The sequence below is a fragment of the Oryctolagus cuniculus genome, chromosome 17, assembly GCF_964237555.1.
Source record: "Oryctolagus cuniculus chromosome 17, mOryCun1.1, whole genome shotgun sequence".
NCBI lineage: Eukaryota > Metazoa > Chordata > Mammalia > Lagomorpha > Leporidae > Oryctolagus > Oryctolagus cuniculus.
Window position 1 is genome coordinate 21,408,294 of NC_091448.1, and position 19,194 is coordinate 21,427,487.

Here is a 19,194-nt window from a genome sequence, read left to right on the forward strand (position 1 = left end):
GGATGTGTCCTAGAAGCCTTTTTCTCTTCAAGCCCAGGGTCTTTTTCAGAGTGTGTTTACTGCCCATCTTACAGATAATGGACCTGTTATCACTCTGGAATGGAACTCTATCAGCCTGGATTGGCAAAAGGAAGATGAGGACCTAGAAGAATCCTTACAAAACTGGAGTCCACATGATGTGCTGTGCACGACCACACAGAGGCAGACAGCACCAAGAAGACGAGTGTCACATGACAGCTTTCCTTGAGAAACTCAACAATAACGACACATGGCAGGCGATTCAGGAAGAGCTGACCCATGAGTCCCAGCACTCCAGGAAAGGGAAATAATGTTTCCCACCTAGTGTGAACATTTCAGGCAGGAAAACACACTTACCTAATTTGATAATCACCTATTCATTGGAACAAACAATAACAAGGAAAGAGCACTGCACCTGATGCCAGAACCCCTCAGCAGGGTATAAAAGGGGACCACAGTCAGGGAGACACCCACACCTCACAAACCCACCGTCTGTAAACCCACAGCAACCTCCACCCTCTGACACCATGGTCAACTCCTGTTGTGGCTCCGTCTGCTCTGAGCAGGGCTGTGGCCAAGACTTCTGCCAGGAGGAGTCCTGCTGCCGCCCCAGCTGCTGCCAGCCCAGCTGCTGCCGCCCCACCTGCTGCATCTCCAGCTGCTGCAGGTCCCAGTGCTGCCAGCCCACCTGCTGCCGCCCCACCTGCTGCATTTCCAGCTGCTGTAGGCCCCAGTGCTGTCAGCCCTCCTGCTGCCGCCCCACCTGTTGCCAGACCACCTGCTGCAGAACCACCTGTTGCCGCCCCAGCTGTTGCATCTCCAGCTGCTGCAAGCCCCAGTGCTGCCAGTCTGTGTGCTGCCAGCCCACCTGCTGCAGACCCTCCTGCTGCATCTCCAGCTGCTGCCGCCCCACCTGCTGCATCTCCAGCTGCTGCAGGCCCATCTGCTGCCAGACCACCTGCTGTAGAACTCAGTGCTGCCGCCCCAGCTGCTGTGTGTCCACCTGCTGCCGCCCCTGCTGCTCTAGTGGTTCTTGCTGCTGAGCCTTTCACCTCCACTCACCTGTTCTTCATGAACTAATACTCTTGATGTAGTCAGTGTATGCGCTGTCTTGTGAGGGCCCAAGTGTGAACCCTCATTTCTAATGAAATTTTAGATGGAATTTTGGTCTCCAATACATTACTCCCTACTCCCTCCATTTAATTTCTGTCTCCCAAAGACAAATCTCCTCTGAAATCTCTCCACTATCATGTCTCTGAAACGGAAAATTTTGATATTTTGCTCTGTGCCACGTTTTCTCATATGAAGGTATTATCACATCTTGAATAAATCTGAATTTTCCCGAGCATACAAATCCAAGTGCATTATGCTCATTATTTCTCTGTATGGAAATTCCATCTTTATCTGGCAGTTTGTCTGAGTTATTCTGTGAGGAAGAGAAGAAGCTGCAGGTGATTTCTGAGTGCTACCTCTACTCCCTCTGCACTCTCCTCACTACCTAGGAGGACGCTTGCTTCGAGCAGGCTCCTCCGCTCTCTGCACGAGGACTCTCAAGATGAAAGCATGAGCCCTGGGCAGGAGAGTCAGAGCCTCTGAGCCCAGTGATCACCCAGGGCAGGAGGTGGTGAGCACAAGTGGTCCTCACTGACTGCTTCCCCAGTGGGGACGTCTGTGCTAGTCTCCAGTGTCCTTGAGGGATGAAGCCCAGCCACATCCAGGAGTCCTCTTCTCACTCTCTCACTCTGTTTTGGCTTCCATGCCTGCCCTGCTCATTTACCCAGTTTCTTTCACTGACTGTAGGGATCATCTCGCAAATGAACTACTTCTCAAAAAAACACCTGTGTCTGGGTCTGCTCTAGATGTGGCCCAATCTAAGACCATTCCCAACCTCCCTAAGAACATCCTTGAAAACATTTCTCATATAAAGCTCAAGGTGTTCTGATGGATCTGTAGTTCACTCTCAAAAACCATGCTAAACCCTCTTTTGAATTTTGCACAGATGTTGCAATGCTAGTTGTCTTCTCTCCTTTCCTCTATAACCACATCTGAGGGTTGGGGCACAACAGCCACACAAGTAACAGTCTTCCTTGAGAAGTCTGTGGTTGAGGAGAACACCTGAGATGTGCATGCTGAGGCGGATATAAATCAGGAATTTTGCATTAGGAATTTCCATGACAGTGGACCTATATCTATTGTGGTCTCAGAATCACATTGGTGTATGATCTATGTTGCAACCTGAAAGATGGTGCTCCAACCTCACTGTGGGTCAGCTGCAAGCTGTTACCTCATTCACGCCATCAAGAGGTGACTTCATCGCTGTATCAGCTCACTGTGTTGCCTGGTGCAGCAAAAATCAGGACCCAATGAGGCCATGACCACTGTCCACTGGTCTCATGTCCTGTGATAGGTGTGGGTCCGCTGACCTCAGAGCTGTTACACGGCACTCCTTGGTGACAGTCATTTCCGCAGGATCCATATTCTCACCAAGGACTGCACAGGACCTTTGTGCTGTTCTTGTGGCAGCACAGATGAATATTGTACCTACGAGGGCTAGTGCTTAGACTTTGTTTCCTTTGAGGATAGCTGGTGGGCATGACAATACACTGACAAAGCAGAACACAGCTCCTCTCTGATTTAAAAAAAATAGAGGAGATTTACCTCGATGAATGTGGGTCTCACCTTGGAGAGTCCCTTCACCCTGCAGCACTGAGCAGAGCTCCAAGGCCACACCAGCACACAACTCTGGGTATTCACTGAAAGAGCAGACACTGCACTAAAACACAGAGGCAAGTTCAAAGATAAAGCCATCAGAGGGAAAACAACAATGACAACCACAGGTATCCCCACAGATGCCTGATAATAAATGCAGCAATTCAAGAACCAGAATAGGAAGACAGCACAATGCCTCCAAAGAAACACAGCATTTCAGTAAGAGAACGTGAATATTAGATTGACGAAATCTCAGAAACAGATTTCAATAACTGATCATAGCATTACTTAGAAGTAATCAGAAACTAATTCACAAACTAGAAAAATCTGTACATGACATGAATAAAAATCTTTCCCACAAAACTGAGATTTAAAGGAAAATCAAAATGAAATATTGGAAATTAAAAATTCAATAGAACAAATAAAATATGGTGGAAAATCTTAAGAATAGACTTAGTGAGGCAGAAGAAAGAAGATCCAAGTTAAATATCCAATCCATGGAAATTTTACAGTCAGACCAAAAAAGAAGAAGAAGAAGAAACAGAAATTAGAAAACTAAAAAATTGTGTCAGAATTTACAGTGTACTATCAAACAATCCAACATAGTGATATTAGGATTCCTGAAGGCATGGAAAAATAAAATGGACCAGAAGACCTTTTTAGTGAAATAACTACAGAAAACCTCCCCAATTTGGAGAATCAAAGGGACATCTAAGTGCTGGAAGCACACAGAACTCCTAATAGACATGGCCAGACACATTGTAGTCAACCTTTCCACAGTAAACCATAAAGAAAAGATTCTAAAATGTGCACAAGAGAAACCTGATTCCTTTCAGAGGATTTGCAACTGGACTCACAGTGGACTTCTGATCAGAAACCCTACAGGCTAGAAGAAAACGGTGAGATATAGTCTAAGTCTCAAGAGAAAAATACTGTCAACCCAGAATACCATACCCTGCAAAACTCTCACTTATAAATTAAGGTGAAATAAAGATCTTCCACAAAGAGCAGAAATTGAAAGAATCTGTCACTAGTCATCCAGCATTACAAAAGATGCTTAAGGATGTTCTACACATAGAAACACAGAAACACGGTCATCACTACAAAAGAAGGTGAAGGCAGAAAATCTCCCAGTAAAAGTACAAAGGGAATCCAAAGGAAATAATAAGAATATTTATAGGAAAATGGCTGGGCAAAGTCGTTACTTATCTACAGTCACCTTGAATGTAAATGGCCTCAACTTTCCAGTTAAATGAGACAGACTGGCTGAATGCATTAAAAATAAAACCCATCCGTTTGCTGCATCCAAGAAACACATCTCACCAACAAAGACTGAAAGTGGAAGGATGGAAAGGAACTGGTGTAGCCATCCTAATATCAGACAAAGAAGACTTTAACACAAAAGCTGTTAAAATAGACAAAGAAGGGCACTATGCAATGATTAAGGGATCAATTCAACAGGGAGATGTGACTATTTTAAACATATATGCAGGTCATCTGGCTATTTAAAAGAAATGTTATTGACTCTAACGGGAGACATAGACTCCAATATAATAGTAATAGGGGACCTCAATACTCTACTTTCAGCAATGGACAGATCAACCATACAAAAAATCCACAAGGAAATAACAGAGTTTATCGACACGATGGACCCCATGGATCTAATGGATATCTACTGAACATTTCATCCTACAGATGCAGAATACACATGCTTCTCACCAGTGCAAGAAGTTTCTCTAGCATAGACCCCCCATGCTAGGCCATAAATCAAGTCTCATCAAATTCAAAATAATCAACGTATACCATGCTTCCCTGACTATAATGGAATGTAGCTGGAAATCAACAACTCAAGAATCTCTAGACCATATGTAAACACACTGAGACTAAACAATGTGCTCCTGAATGAACAGTGGTACATTGGAGGAATCAAAAAAGAAATAAAAAGATTTCTGAAAACCAATGAAGATGACAATACATATATCAAAACTTATTGGATACAGCAAAAGCAGTGTAAAGAGGAACGTTTATAGCAGTTGGTTGGAAAGGCACTAAGTAAATGAGGTATCAATACTTCTTATGGACATAGAAAAACACCAGCAAACAAAATCCAAAATTAATAGGAGAAAAGAAATAATTAAAATTAGAGAATAAACAAAATTGAATCAAAAAATACAAAAGATCTGCAAAACAAAAAGCTTTTTTTTAAAAAATAAACAAAATTGACACAATTTCCCAACTAACAAAAAAAAGAAGGAGAGGACCCAAATCAAAAAAATTAGAGGTGCAAACAGAAATGTAACAACAGACACCACAGACATAAAAGGAATCTTCAGAAATTACTACAAAGAGCTATATGCCAACAAATTAGGAAACCTTGAAGAAATGGACAGATTACTGGACACATACAACTTACCTAAATTGAGCTATGAAGACATTGAAACCTAAACAGACCAATAACCAAGACAGAAATTGAATCAGTAATAAAGACCATCCCAGCAATGAAAAGCCCACAACTGGATGACTTCACTGCTGAAGTCTACCAGACATTTAAAGAACTAACTCCAATTCTTCTCAAGCTATTCAAAACAATTGAAAGGGAGGCAATCCTCCCAAACTCCTTCTATGAAGCCTGCATCACCTTAATTCCTAAGTCTGAAAAAAATACAACAGAGAAAGAGAATTACAGACCAATTTCCCTGATGAACATAGACACATAAATCCTCAACAAAATACTAGCCAACTGAAGCCAATAACACATCAGGAAGATCATTCAACTGGACCAAGAGAGATTTATCCCAGGTATCAGGGATGGTTTGACATTTGCAAATCAATCAATGTGATACAGCACATTAACAAAGTGAAGATCAAAAACCACACGATTCTCTCAATAGATGCATAGAAAGCATTTGATATAATACAACACCTTTCATAATGAAATCTTTAAGTAAATTGGGTATAGAAGGAACATTCCTCAACACAATCATGGCATCTTATGACAAACCCACGGCCAGCATCCTATTAAATAGGGAAAAGTTGGAAGCATTCCCACTGAGATCCAGAACTAGATAAGGATGACCACTCTGACCTCTGCTATTCAGTATAGTTCTGAAAGTTTTAGCCAGAGCCATTAGGCAAGAAAAAGAAATCAAAGGGATACAAATTGGGAAGGAGGAAGTCAAACGATCCCTATTTGCAGATGACATGATTCTATACATTGGGGATCCCAAAGACTCCACTAACAGGCTATTGGAACTCATAGAAGAATTTGGTAAAGTGGAAGGATATAAAGTCAAAACACAAAATCCATAACCTTTGTATACACAGACAATGCCTTGGCTGAGACAATTCCATTCACAATAGCTACAAAAAATATCAAATATTTGGAATAAATTTAACCAAGGATGTTAAAGTTCTCTATGATGAAAATTACAAAACATTAAAAAACACATAGAAGAAGAAACAAAAAAAATGGAAACATATTCAGTGTTCATGGACTGGAAGAATCAATATCATCAAAATGTCCATACTACTAAAAGCAATGTATATATTCAATGTAATACCAATCCGAATACCAAGAACAGGGGCTGGCGCTGTTGCACAGTGGGTTCATCCACCACCTGTGGTGCCATCATACCATATGGGCACCGATCCTAGTCTTGTCTGCTGCTCTTCCCATCCTGCTCTCACTATGGGCTGTGAAGGCAGTACAGGATAGCCCGGGTCCTTGGGTCCCAGCACGCATGTGGGAGACACAGCAGAAGCTCCCGGTTCCTGGCTTCAGATCAGCGCAGCTCCAGCCATTGCAGCCTTTGGGGAGTGAACCAGCGCATGGAAGACCTTTCTCTCAGTCGCTCCCTCTCACTGTCGGTAACTCTAACTCCAAAAAAATCTTTAAAAAAACTTATGGGATGTAAATAAAACTTATACCAAGAAAATTGTTCTCAGATAAAGAAAAAACATTGCTGAAATTCATATGGAGGCACAGGAGACCTTGAATAGCTAAAGCAATCTTATACAACAAAAACAAAGCTGGAGGCACCACAATATCAGATTTCCAGTTATACCACAGGGAAGTTACAATCGAAACAGCCTAGTCTAGCACAAAATCAGATGGATAGACCAATGCAACAGAACAGAAACACCAGAAATCAACCGATGCTTCTACAACCAACTTATCTTTGACAAAGGAGCTAAAATCAATTGCTTGACAAGGACAGTCTATTCAACAAAAGATGATGGGAAAACTGGATCTCCACATCCAGAAGTATGAAGCAAGACCCCTACAATACATCTTACACAAAAAAGCCACTCAGAATGGATTATAGCCCTATATCTATGACCCACTACCATCAAATTATTAAGAACATTAGAGAAACCCTGAGAGACATTGGCATACCACATAGTTCTTAGAAAAGACCCCAGAGGCACAGGCAATCAAAGCCAAAATTAACAAATGGGATTGCATTAAATGGAAAAGCTTCTGCACTGCAAAGGAAACGCTCAGCAAAGTGAAGAGGCAACAGAATGGAGAAGTTATTCACTAACTATGCAACTGATACAGGATTGATAACAAGAATATATTCAGAGATCAGGAAACTCAACAACAACAAAACAGACAACCCAACTAAGAAATGGGAAAAGGACTTAAACAGGCATTTTTCCAAAGAGGGCATCCAAATGGCCAACAGACACATGAAAAATGTTCAGGTTCACTAGCCATCAGGGAAAGCAAATCAAAACCACAATGAGGTTTCACCTTAGCACCGTCAGAATGGCTTTCACACAGAAACCAACAAACAACAAATGCTTTTGAGGAGGTGGGGAAAAAGGTACTCTAATCTACTATTGGTGGAAATGTGCACTGGTATAGCCACTGTGGAAGACAGTATGGAGATACCTCAGAAATCTGAATGTAGACTTATCATACAATTCAGCCATCCCACTCCTGGGAATTTTCCCAAGGGAAATGAAATCAGCATATGAAAGAGTTATTGATTCCCCCATGTTTATTGTAGCTCAACAATAGCTGAGATATGGAATCAACCCAAATGCCCATCAACTGAGGACTGGGAAAAGAAATTATGGGATATGTATACCCTAGAATACTACACAGTCATAAAGAAAATGAAATTCTGTCATTTGCAACAAAATGGATAAAATGGAACAGCATCACACTTAGTGAAATAAGTCAGTCCAAAAGGACAAATGCTATATGATCTCCGTGACCTGTGAAAACTAACAATTACCTAAACGGTAATCTCTAGAAGAGAAATTGACACTTTGAGATGGAAAAACTTTGAACAGCCCTTGTCTTAACTGTTGACGGTCAGTTTTTTTTTCATACAATCTGTGGAGCTCTTTACTTAGAAGAGTTAATCATATGTGTGTAAAATCATATGTGTATACTTAAAAAATTATCATTTCTACTACCCTACCTATGGGTAAACTCATCAGGTAGTATACAGAGTCTTGGCTGTCCTGGTTCTGAGGTTCTTCCCAAATAACCCAGGGTGCTCTCAGCAGAAATCATCCACTATGGCTCATGCTCTAGAGATTCATTCTTATCCAGGTAAGACTATGCGTTATGGTATTAGAGTGACCTAAAGAGTAAAAAAAATTCAGGAAAAAAAGAGTAAAGAAAATCACCACTGTTTCCGACTGCCATGTTCAAAACTCAGTGTTTCAAATTCAGGGTCATATTCTCTATTATTTTGTTAGTATCAGTTACATTTTAATTATTTTTAGCTACTTATGTTCCCAGCATAAACTTCCACAGTTGCATGCAAATGAGAAAAAAAAAAGAGGTGGTGCTTCTCAAGCTTTGTTATCCCTGGATTTACTTGAGAAGCATAAAAACTTCTCCTCCAGGCCAAATCCCACACCAATTAAATCAGCGTGTCCCTGGGCAGGAGCCAGTCTGGCAGTTTTTCACTGCAACAAGCAGCCGACATGGAGGGCCCCTGGCTTAGGGCTGTGACTCTGCACAAGGGTCTGTAAGGAGCCTGAGCTGCGCCCCTGTAGCTGTGGTGAGAGTTCACTTAACCTCCCTCAACCTGTGTAGAAACTTCTCTCCTGATAATCCACAACTCCCTCTTTTAGGTTTTGTTCTTCCCTACTTTCATACAGTAAATCCCGTGAGAATCTGGCCCCTCGGGACACCAGGCTGCTTCACAGTACATCTGCATACATCTTTCCTGCTCTGCACACATAAGCATAGGACTAAAACGTGTCAATCACTCGTTTGATAAGGAAATAAATGTGATTAAAATGCTGCTGGGGATGGTCTTAGAGGATCTTAACTAAGATACTTAGAGCTGCCACCCCAGTTACCACCTTGTCCCTGCTGCCCCTTTCCTTGGCCCAGATGGGTAGGGGTGGACTGGCAGCCCCACTCAGCACCTCATGCACAGTGATGGTGGCCCAGGAACTTGGCAGGCATTGCTGCAGCCTCCGGGCTTTCATCTCATCCCCGCTATGATCAAATGTAAGTGGGTGCCCATGGATCGAGATGTTTATTTCTACTTCACCTTTATTTTGCTCTGAGCTTTTTTTTGGTTGAAATCAATGACTAGAGAGTGAAATCTGAGCAATGACTTCAATAAAAAAGCAGGGCAGAGGGCCTGGCACTGTGGTGTAGCAGGTTAAACCGTGGCCTGCAGTGCCAGCATCCCATTTGGGCACCAGTTCAAGTCCCGGCTGCTCCACTTCTGATCCAGCTCTCTGCTATGACCTGGGAAAGCAGCAGAAGATGGACCAAGTCCTTGGGCCCATGCACTCAAGTGGCGCTCCTAGTTCCTGGCTTCAGATAGCCGCAGGTTCAGCTGTTGACAGCCAATCGGGGAATGAACCAGTGGTGGAAGACCTCGCTCTCTCTACTTGCCTCTCCTCTCTCTGTGTAACTCATAAAATGCATAAATCTTTTAAATAATAGCAAGGTAGAGAGTGCACCCTCAGATCTGGGATCAGCAGAGAGAAATGGAAGGGGTGAGCTAAGCTAAGAGGCCAGGACACTGGAGTCCTCTGGTTTGGCTTGGACACAGGTCACAGGTCACACACCTGTCAGCCAAGAACAGGTGATGAGAAGCAGTCCAAAGAGGAGGAAGGGGAGGGGACTGAACTGTGTGGTGAGGCTCATTTCTGCATCCAGATTCCTCAAGTTCCTAAAACTCACTTAGATGTTTGTGCATGGAGAAAAAAATCACAGCATAGTTTTCTTCCTTGAAACAGTTCTGTGTTTCTTTCCATGAAAAATTTAGAAAGAGGGCTGTGATTCAGAGTGGAGACAGGACATGTCCTCCCAGCCTTGTTGTTCTACTGTCTGGGGCCTCATTTCAGAGTCCCAATGTCTTGTCCCCCTGTCACGCAGGGAATGGGATCTGACAACGACGCACATCTACCCACTTGAGCCACCAGAAGTCCTCACAGTCCAGGAGAATTGAGGACACTGGAGGTACAGCCATGTGGGACTGAGCTGCAGAGCCCAGAGTGTGAATGCCACATGACTGCTCCTGCAGAAGCTCAACACCACCACACGGGAGGTGATTCAGGAAGGGCGGATGGGCTGAACTCTAACACACCAGGAAAAGGAAATAATGTTTCCCATCTGCTGAGAAATTTCAAGCAGGGAAACACACTTGCCTAATTTGCTAATCACCTATTTATCAGGGAAAACAATAACAAGGAAAGAGCACTGCACCTGATGCCAGCAGCCCCTCAACAGGGTATAAATGGGGAGCAGGGGCAGGGAGACACCCACACCTCACAAACCCACCGTCTGTAAACCCACAGCAACCTCCACCCTCTGACACCATGGTCAACTCCTGTTGTGGCTCTGTCTGCTCTGAGCAGGGCTGTGGCCAAGACTTCTGCCAGGAGGAGTCCTGCTGCCGCCCCAGCTGCTGCCAGCCCACCTGCTGCCGCCCCACCTGCTGCATCTCCAGCTGCTGCCGCCCCACCTGTTGCCAGACCACCTGCTGCAGAACCACCTGCTGCCGCCCCAGCTGTTGCATCTCCAGCTGCTGCAGGCCCCAGTGCTGCCAGTCTGTGTGCTGCCAGCCCACCTGCTGCATCTCCAGTTGCTGCCGCCCCACCTGCTGCCGCCCCACCTGCTGCATCTCCAGCTGCTGCAGGCCCATCTGCTGCCAGACCACCTGCTGTAGAACTCAGTGCTGCCGCCCCAGCTGCTGTGTGTCCACCTGCTGCCGCCCCTGCTGCTCTAGTGGTTCTTGCTGCTGAGCCTTTCACCTCCACTCACCTGTTCTTCATGAACTAATACTCTTGATGTAGTCAATCTATGAGCTGTATTGTGAGGGCCCAATTGTGAACCCTCATTTCTAATGAAATTTTATCAGGGAATTTTGTTCTCCAAATATGTCACTCCCTAACCCCACCATGTACTTTCTGTCTCCTAAAGAAAACTCCTCTGAAATCTGGCTACTATCATGTCTCTGCAATGGAAAATTTTGATATTTTACTCTGTGCCATGTTTTCTCTTATGAAGATATTCTCACATCTTGAATAAATCTGAATTTTCCCGAGCATACAAATCCAAGTGCATTATGCTCATTATTTCTCTGTATGGAACGTCCATCTTTATCTGGCAGTTTGTCTGAGTTATTCTCTGAGGAAGAGCAGAAGCTGCAGGTGATTTCCGAGTGCTACCTCTACTCCCTCTGCACTCTCATCACTACCTGGGAGGACGCTTGCTTCGAGCAGGCTTCTCCACTCTCTGCACGAGGACTCTCTAGAGGAAGGCGTGAGCCCTGGGCAGGAGTCAGATTCTCTGAGGACAGTGATCACCCAGGGCAGGAGGTGGTGAGCACAAGTGGTCCTCACTGACTGCTTCCCCAGTGGGGACGTCTGTGCCAGTCTCCAGTGTCCTTGGTGGGATGAAGCCCAGCCACATCCAGGAGTCCTCTTCTCACTCTCTCACTCTGTTTTGGCTTCCATGCCTGCCCTGCTCATTCACCCAGTTCTTTACACTGATTCTTGGTATCATCTCCTAAATGAACTACTTCTCAAAAACCCTTGTTCTGGGTCTGCTCTAGAGGTGGCCCAACCTAAGACTGTTCCGAACCTCCCTAAGAACATCCTGAAAACATCTCTCATGTAATGCTCAAGGTTGCTGTGGTGCACTGTGAATCTGTAGTTCACCTGCAACCAACGTGCTGAATGCCTTTTAAATTTTGCACAGATGTTGCAATGCTAGTTTTCTCTCTTTTCCTTCATAACCGCATCAGAGGATTGGGGCACAACAGCCACACAGGTAACCATCATCCTGAAGAAGTCTATGGTTGAGTGGAACCATCTGAGATTGCGTGCTAAGTGGATATAAATCAGGAATTCTTGCACAAGGAAATTCCATGAAAGTGCTCTCGGGGAGATCTCTAGGTACTCAGGCAGGTAGGACATGCTGGTAGAAGCAGTGAAGCCCACGTGTTGCCTGCCAGTGATATTCTGACCCCAAACGAAGCTTCCCAGTACAGCCAGTACCAGAGGGGAGGTGGTGCGAGCTTCATGTCCATACATCAGACCTCACTAGAGCTGGATGCCCAGCAGTCAGGAGAGGGTGCAGAGTGGGTAGAGCCACCCAGATGAGGTGATTCCTGTGAGCTGGGAGACTTCTGGTAGCAGTGCAGGTGGACACTGAGAGCCACCAGCAATCCCCACCCACACTGACTTGGGTGTAGGAGCACCTCTCTGTCAGCAGATACCCAGACCTGGCACTGAATCATGGACTTGCGCATGGCTCTGGTCCTCCTTCCAGTCTTTCTCAGGTCACTGCAACTGCTGGGCCACAATTTCTAAAGAAAGTGACAAGAGGTGGTTTAGTGGGCGTCATGTCTGGTTGTCCAGGTAGACTGTAGCTGTTCTCCCTACCCAATTACAACAAAAACTGGAATTAGTAATGCCTGGTGCCCCCAGCATTACCTGTGATGAATTTCCTTGTCTCTGTCCCCACTGTGTGGCAGTGCTCACACAGTGAGCATCCGTCACCAGAGTGAATAGCTCTTTTTCTTTGCTTGTGGACCCCATAGCACAAGTAGCCAAAAGAGATAAAGAGGTCAAAACCATGTCTCCTGGAGGTGGCACCTGCCCTCTAGATCCAGGCCCTCTGGATTCATAAGGGCTAAAACTTCACTGGAGGGAAGCAGAGATTTCCCCAAATGCATCCTCAGGATCGAAAGGGAACAGCCTGTGTATGATCTACGTTGCAACCTGAAAGATGGTGCTCCAACCACACAGTGTGTCAGCTGCAAGCTGTTACCTTATTCACGCCATCAAGAGGTGACTTCATCACTGTATCAGCTCACTGTGTTGCCTGGTGCAGCAAAAATTAGGACCCAATGAGGCCATGACCACTGTCCACTGGTCCCATGTCCTATGTGTGTGTCTGCTGACCTCAGAGCAGTTACACGGCACTCCCTAGTGACAGTCATTGCTGCAGGATCAATGATCACACCAAGGACTGCACAGTTCCTTTGTGCTGTTCTTATGGCTGTGGAGATGAATATTGTACCCACTAAGGCTAGTGTCTAGGAATTGGTATCCTTTGAGGGAAGGAGGTAAGCATGAGAATACACCTACCTAGCAGACACACCTCCCCTTTGATTGAAAAATAAAAAAAGAGAGATTTACCACGCCAAATGTGGGTCTCACCTTGGACAGTCCCTTCACCCTGCAGCACTGAGCAGAGCTCCAGGACCACACCCAGCACACACCTCTGGGTATTCACTGAGAGAGCAGACACTCCACTAAAACACAGAGGCACAGTTCAAAGATAAAGCCATCACAGGGAAAACAACAATGACAACCACATGTATCCCCAGAGATACCTGATAACAAATGCAACAATTCAAGAACCAGAATAAGAAGACAACACAACGCCCCCAAAGAAACACAATTCAGTAACAGAATGTGAATATTAATGATTGATGAGATACCAGAAATGGAATCCAAAATCTGATCATAGCATTCCTTAGAAATAATCAGAAGCAAATTCATGAACTAAAGAAATCATACATGCCATGAATGAACATTTTTCCCACATAACTGAGATTTAAAGAGGAATCATAATGAAATATTGGGAATGAAGAATTCAATAGAACAAATAGAAATACAGTGGAAAGCCTTAAGAACAGACTTGATGAGGCAGAAGAAAGAGTATCTGACTTAGAAGACAAATCACTGGAAATTTATAGTCAGACAAGAAGGAGAAGGATGAGCCGGAAGAGGAGGAGGAGGAGGAGGAGAAGGAGAAAAGAAATAGAAAGGTAAAAACATTGTTGGTTCTGTTCTCTGTTGTACAGGGAGGCAGACTGTCGGGTTTCCCCCACCTGACCATAAACCTTTCCCGGGTCCAGGCTCTTCCGTTGACCTCGCTCTCCCCTTGGGGATGTGAGGTCCTTTGGGATCTTGGACTTCTGACAACAAGCTCAATGCCTTCCATGGGCTCTACACCTCCCATGGGCTTTACGCCTTCTATGGGTTCTACGCCTTCCAAAGGCTGTATGCTTGTTCCCGGGCTCTATACCTTCCAAGGCTTTATGCCTCTCCATGGGCTGTGTGCCTCTCCATGAGCTCTATGCCTTCCACGGGCTTTAGGTCTCAGGCTCCAGTGGGTGTGTGGGTGACTACCCCCATTCTCTATTCCCACACTCTCCCCATCAGATGGTCGTGATCTTGGGGATGCCTGATATCCGCCAGTCCGACTCCAGGAGTCACCATGGGAACTTCCTCATCCTGTGTTCCATCCAGCTCTCCTCTCAGTTGCCTTCGAAATCAACAACCAGTCCAGATGGCTGCTTAATGGCACATTTGATCCTGACATTCAGGTTTTCTACCACTTCTGTGACCATTTAGTAAATGGAAGAAAATCCTTATGTTCAGGCTTTCACCTATCTGAGCTCTAAACCCTCTCTTCATACCTCATGTTCTCTGGCTCAAGCTTTCTAACTTCCAAAGCTCTCACTAAAAGACAAAACCCCTTTCTTCTATGTTTGCTGCTCCAGCTCTCATGGTCCCACTCACTCTACCTCCCCCTCCCACCCAGAAATTCTAAGCATCTGCTTACCTTTATCTCAGAACCAGCCCTTATCCATGTCTACTCCCCCTGCCTTATCAATGACCCTCTCTACCACCCTCCTCCCGGAGAAGCAAAGTCGAGCTTGGAAAAGGGCTGTCTCTATGCCATCATCCTCCGGCCCTGATCCCCCAACTCGACAGGCAATTCCATCCTGATCGCAAAGTTTATGAAAAACATGTCACCTACCTCACGATTTTTTTAAAAAAGATTTATTTATTTACTTAAAAGTTCAAGTTATACAGAGAGAGAAGGAGAGGCAGAGAGAGAGAGAGAGAGAGAGAGAGAGAGAGAGGCCTTCCATCTGCTGGTTTATTCCCCAATTGGCTGCAATGGGCAGAGCTGCGCCAATCCAATGCCAGGAGCCAGGAGCTTCTTCCAGGTATCCCACACAGGTGCAGAGACCCAAGGACTTGGGCCATCTTCCACTGTTTTCCCAGGCCATAGCAGAGAGAAGGATGAGAAGTGGAGCAGCCAGAACTCAAACTGCTGCCCATATGGGATGCCAGCACTGCAGGTGGTGGCTTTATCACTATGCTGTTGCACTGTCCCCCATCCCAGGCTTTTCATGGCTCTTAGTTCTATCAAGAGCAAGCCAGACAGGATAAAGGATTGCAAATCAAATCTTTTGATGGGTTTTGTTCACACCTTTTACTGAATGTCAAGTTGACCTCACCAGGTCTCCTCAATTCCTGCAAACTGATTTCCAGTGTCCCATTGGCATGTTTGTTAGCTCTGGGTTAACAGCCAAAATTGCCTCTCTCTTCCTAAACCTTCTTCCTCCATTCTGCTGCTCTCTTTTTTTAACCTAGCCACCTTGCTCTCCTGCCCTGACCAAAAGGGCCATAAAGCCCTGAGAGAAATTTCAGAAATTCTGCACCCATGTATCTCTCCCAACCTCTGTGAGATAATGATCAAGACTACTGGCCCCTCAAACCAGTAGGCTCACTGCGTTAATTATTATTTCCAGACATATCTTCTTTTTTATTAATTTCCCCTTACTCTGTCACCTATCAGATTCTACCCCTCAGAAGTCTCTCTCTCCAACCTGGAATCCTCCCCCATTAAACCTAACACAATGGTGAACAACCTACAGCGGAAAACTAGACTCATAGCCAATTAAAATCTAAAAAAGATGCCTCTGGTAAATAACAGTCTCACACACTAGTCTGTAACTGGTTATTGTGTTTAAAGAAATTTCTCCCCTTTGAATCTAGGAAGATCACTGCCCTTAAAAATATTGCTTTGTGGCCAGCGCCATGGCTCACTAGGCTAATCCTCCGCCTGCGGCGCCAGTACCCCAGGTTCTAGTCCCGGTTGGGTGCTGGATTCTGTCCTGGTTGCTCCTCTTCCAGTCCAGCTCTCTGCTGTGGCCAGGGAGTGCAGTGGAGGATGGCCCAGGTCCTTGGGTCCTGCACCTGCAAGGGAGACCAGGAGATCCTGGCTTCGGATCGGCGCAGTGCACCGGCCACAGGGCGCCAGCTGCAGAGACCATTGAGGGGCTGAACCAATGGAAAAGGAAGATCTTTCTCTCTGCCTCTCTCTCTCACTGTCCACTCTGCCTGTCAAAAAAAATTGCTTTGTAATTTGCCAAACTTGTTTTGCAACTTGGTTTAACAGGTTTCTGATAGCAATGGGTATTTCTGGTTTAATGTCACTGATTCATAGCTAAATGAAGTAGAACTCCATATAACTGCAATGTTGACCTTAATTCAGATGGAGGTATGATATAATATCAGCATCTTCAGTTATCTGGGTGCAATTGTTAAATGCAAATTAGGTAAAGGCAACTTATAAACGTGTCCACATGCAAACATTGGTACACATAACACCTTATATTCTATAGAAAAAACTATTTGGGTTTGTTGACAAATATGTCTTCATAAACTGTGAAAAATGTTTCAACACTGCTTGAAAAGAACTAAGGCTGAAGATGTGTTACCTAATTGTAAAAGTGTTATCTTCTCTTAGTCTATTTTTCTTTCACATAGAACTAGAATCTGATCCTCTATTAAAGCAATGAGATTTTTGCAAGCATTTATATTAGTAAATATTTTTAAATAGCCTTAAAAATCTGTTTAAAACCTACAGTATCTCATTTTGATAGTTTATGTTTAATTGGTGACTCACTGTCAGTTTTCTGGCCAGTCCCAGTAAGCTATTTTCTCTTCCTTAATTCTGACTGTTAAAATTGTTCCGTGCTATGAGATGATTACTTGCACTATCTCTAATACTTATTTTATTTGTGATTCTTAAAATGACCAAAGAGACAGATTTGGTGTTTTGTTAAAGTAATATATTGTGAATCTACTGTCTCTGTCAAGCTCCGATTGTTTAGGAACACTGAGTTTTAAAAGACTTATGGTATGATTGAATATATACCCATTCTAAAGTATATGAGTAATCACCTTGTAACAATGACCAAATCTGACCTATATTGTATCATGATGTTAAGGGATCCTGTTTCTGCTAGATAATTTAAACCTCCTTTGCATCCTGGATAGACAAGCAAAAAAATCAAAGTTCCAAATTCTTTGGATTTTGATATTTCCAGTTTGGCCCTTCTTCACCACGCTCAGCTCAGCCTTTAAGACCCAAAGTCAGCTGCCTGCTGACGCCCCGGGGGCCCCGACCTTGGAGTTCCCCGTCACGGACAGCCCGAGGCTCCTACAGCAGCTGGAAGAATGTGTGGAGTGCGATTTCTTGGAATATCCGGAATGTTGACGTTAGAAGGGCGCGTCTATGGGTACTTCCCTGCAAACCAGGACACATCCTAAAGGAGCAAAGACTTTCAATCAAGTCCAGTCTGCTGCTGCAAGTGCATTCCAATCCCTTTTTGTTCAGCCACAAAACACGCACACCCCCGAATGCCTTGTAAGATACTTGGGTCTGATTCTGTGTTTCCTCCTCAATGTATGTAATGGAAATAAAATTAATATGTCTCCCAGCAGTGGCACAAAAGCTGTGACGTGAGCAGAGCACGGGACGAAGGAGCCACTCCCTTTGCTGAAGCAGAGATGTGACCTTCCTCAGGAGATTTCTCGCACAGTGTAAGCTTATTAAAGATATCAATAGGAATATCAAATGGGAATATCAAAGGATAAATGTCTCTTATCTTGTAGAGACAACAAAAGGGCCATTTGGATTATATTACAGGTACTGCCAAAAGAAATGGTGAGGCGTGTGCTGTGGTATAGTGGGTGAAGCCGCCACACGCAGTGCCGGCATTCCACATAGGTGCTGGTTGAGTCTCCGCTGCTCCACTTTTAATCCAGCTCTCTACTATGGCCTGGGAAATCAGTAAACGATAGCCCAAGTGCCTGAGCCCCTGCACCCACATGGGAGAACCAAAAGATTCTCCTAGCTCCTGGCTTCAGATAGGCAAAACATTGTGGCCATCTGGGGAGTTAACCAGCTGATGGAAGACGCTCTCTCTCTCTCCTTCCCTCTCTCTCTTTCTCTCTCTCTGCCTCTCTGCAACTCTGCCTTAAAATAAATACATAAATCTTTAAAAAAATAAATCTCTGGAGCAGGAGGCTGCCCTCTGAATTTTTTTTTTAAAAAGATATGAAGTGGTGTTAAATTTACGTTATGATAATAAAAATTGCTACTGATACAAATGTCCAAAAGTTAAAAAGTCTAATGAACTTGTGTTACCAAAAATGATGGTTTTAATGAGAATGGCGCAGAGGCCTAAAAGGATAAGTGTTTTATAAAATCGTACAGGTGCTTTTGAAAATACTGTGTGGCATAAGCAAGTGCCTCTTGTTGGTTAATGAGTTTATAGTTTTAACCATGGCTATTTAAAGTCTTTTGTCATCCACAGTTTGTGCTCTCCTCCAAACTCTAAAAATCATCCTTTCTGCTCCGAAGAACTCAAGCATTGTTGGTTCTGTGTCTATGTGTCCCCATATAGGTTCTGAAGGACTTTTCCCAGTGACTTCTATTGTATTCCGTACTTTGGGATGGCTCTGCAAGCAGAGAAAGCCAACAATGGACTACAGGTTCCAACTGAGAGAAGGGGGGGAACTGACTCCATACTGCAGGACTCTCCGGGATGTCCAGTTTGACCTTGAGACCTTATAAAAGGGGTGTCTAACTTTTTTCTGTAGTAATGCATAGCCAAAATGAGAGATTAAATTATGCTTTCTTTTTTTTTTTTTTTTTTTTTTTTTTTTTTTGACAGGCAGAGTGGACAGTGAGAGAGAGACAGAGAGAAAGGTCTTCCTTTGCCGCTGGTTCACCCTCCAATGGCCGCCGCTGCAGCCGGCGCACCGCGCTGATCCTGGCAGGAGCCAGGAGCCAGGTGCTTTTCCTGGTCTCCCATGGGGTGCAGGGCCCAAGCACCTGGGCCATCCTCCACTGCACTCCCTGGCCATAGCAGA

The 19,194-nt window shown here is 44.5% G+C and overlaps 2 protein-coding genes across 3 annotated transcripts; both read left to right on the forward strand.

Annotated features, from left to right (window-relative positions):
- The first annotated feature begins 455 nt into the window (after positions 1 to 455).
- LOC138846085 (keratin-associated protein 4-2-like) lies at positions 456 to 1,372 on the forward strand. The gene has a single exon (XM_070060721.1). It carries the CDS (start codon positions 546 to 548, stop codon positions 1,059 to 1,061), a length of 516 nt encoding a protein of 171 aa, XP_069916822.1. The 5' UTR covers positions 456 to 545; the 3' UTR covers positions 1,062 to 1,372.
- A 9,095-nt stretch (positions 1,373 to 10,467) lies between these two features.
- On the forward strand, positions 10,468 to 11,273 carry LOC127486965 (keratin-associated protein 4-8-like). Of its 2 annotated transcripts, XM_070060732.1 has the most exons (2): positions 10,468 to 10,787; positions 10,818 to 11,273. In XM_070060732.1, exons 1-2 carry the CDS (start codon positions 10,537 to 10,539, stop codon positions 10,960 to 10,962), a joined length of 396 nt encoding a protein of 131 aa, XP_069916833.1. In that variant the 5' UTR covers positions 10,468 to 10,536; the 3' UTR covers positions 10,963 to 11,273. The 2 variants fall into 2 exon arrangements, with proteins under 2 accessions (XP_069916833.1, XP_051687302.2); XM_051831342.2 differs by having other exon boundaries at positions 10,468 to 11,273.
- Positions 11,274 to 19,194: the final 7,921 nt, after the last annotated feature.

Bases quoted from the DNA above. Each gene is read 5' to 3' on its own strand.
- LOC138846085 (XM_070060721.1), top strand. From the start codon at position 546: ATGGTCAACTCCTGTTGTGGCTCCGTCTGCTCTGAGCAGGGCTGTGGC.
- LOC127486965 (XM_051831342.2), top strand. From the start codon at position 10,537: ATGGTCAACTCCTGTTGTGGCTCTGTCTGCTCTGAGCAGGGCTGTGGC.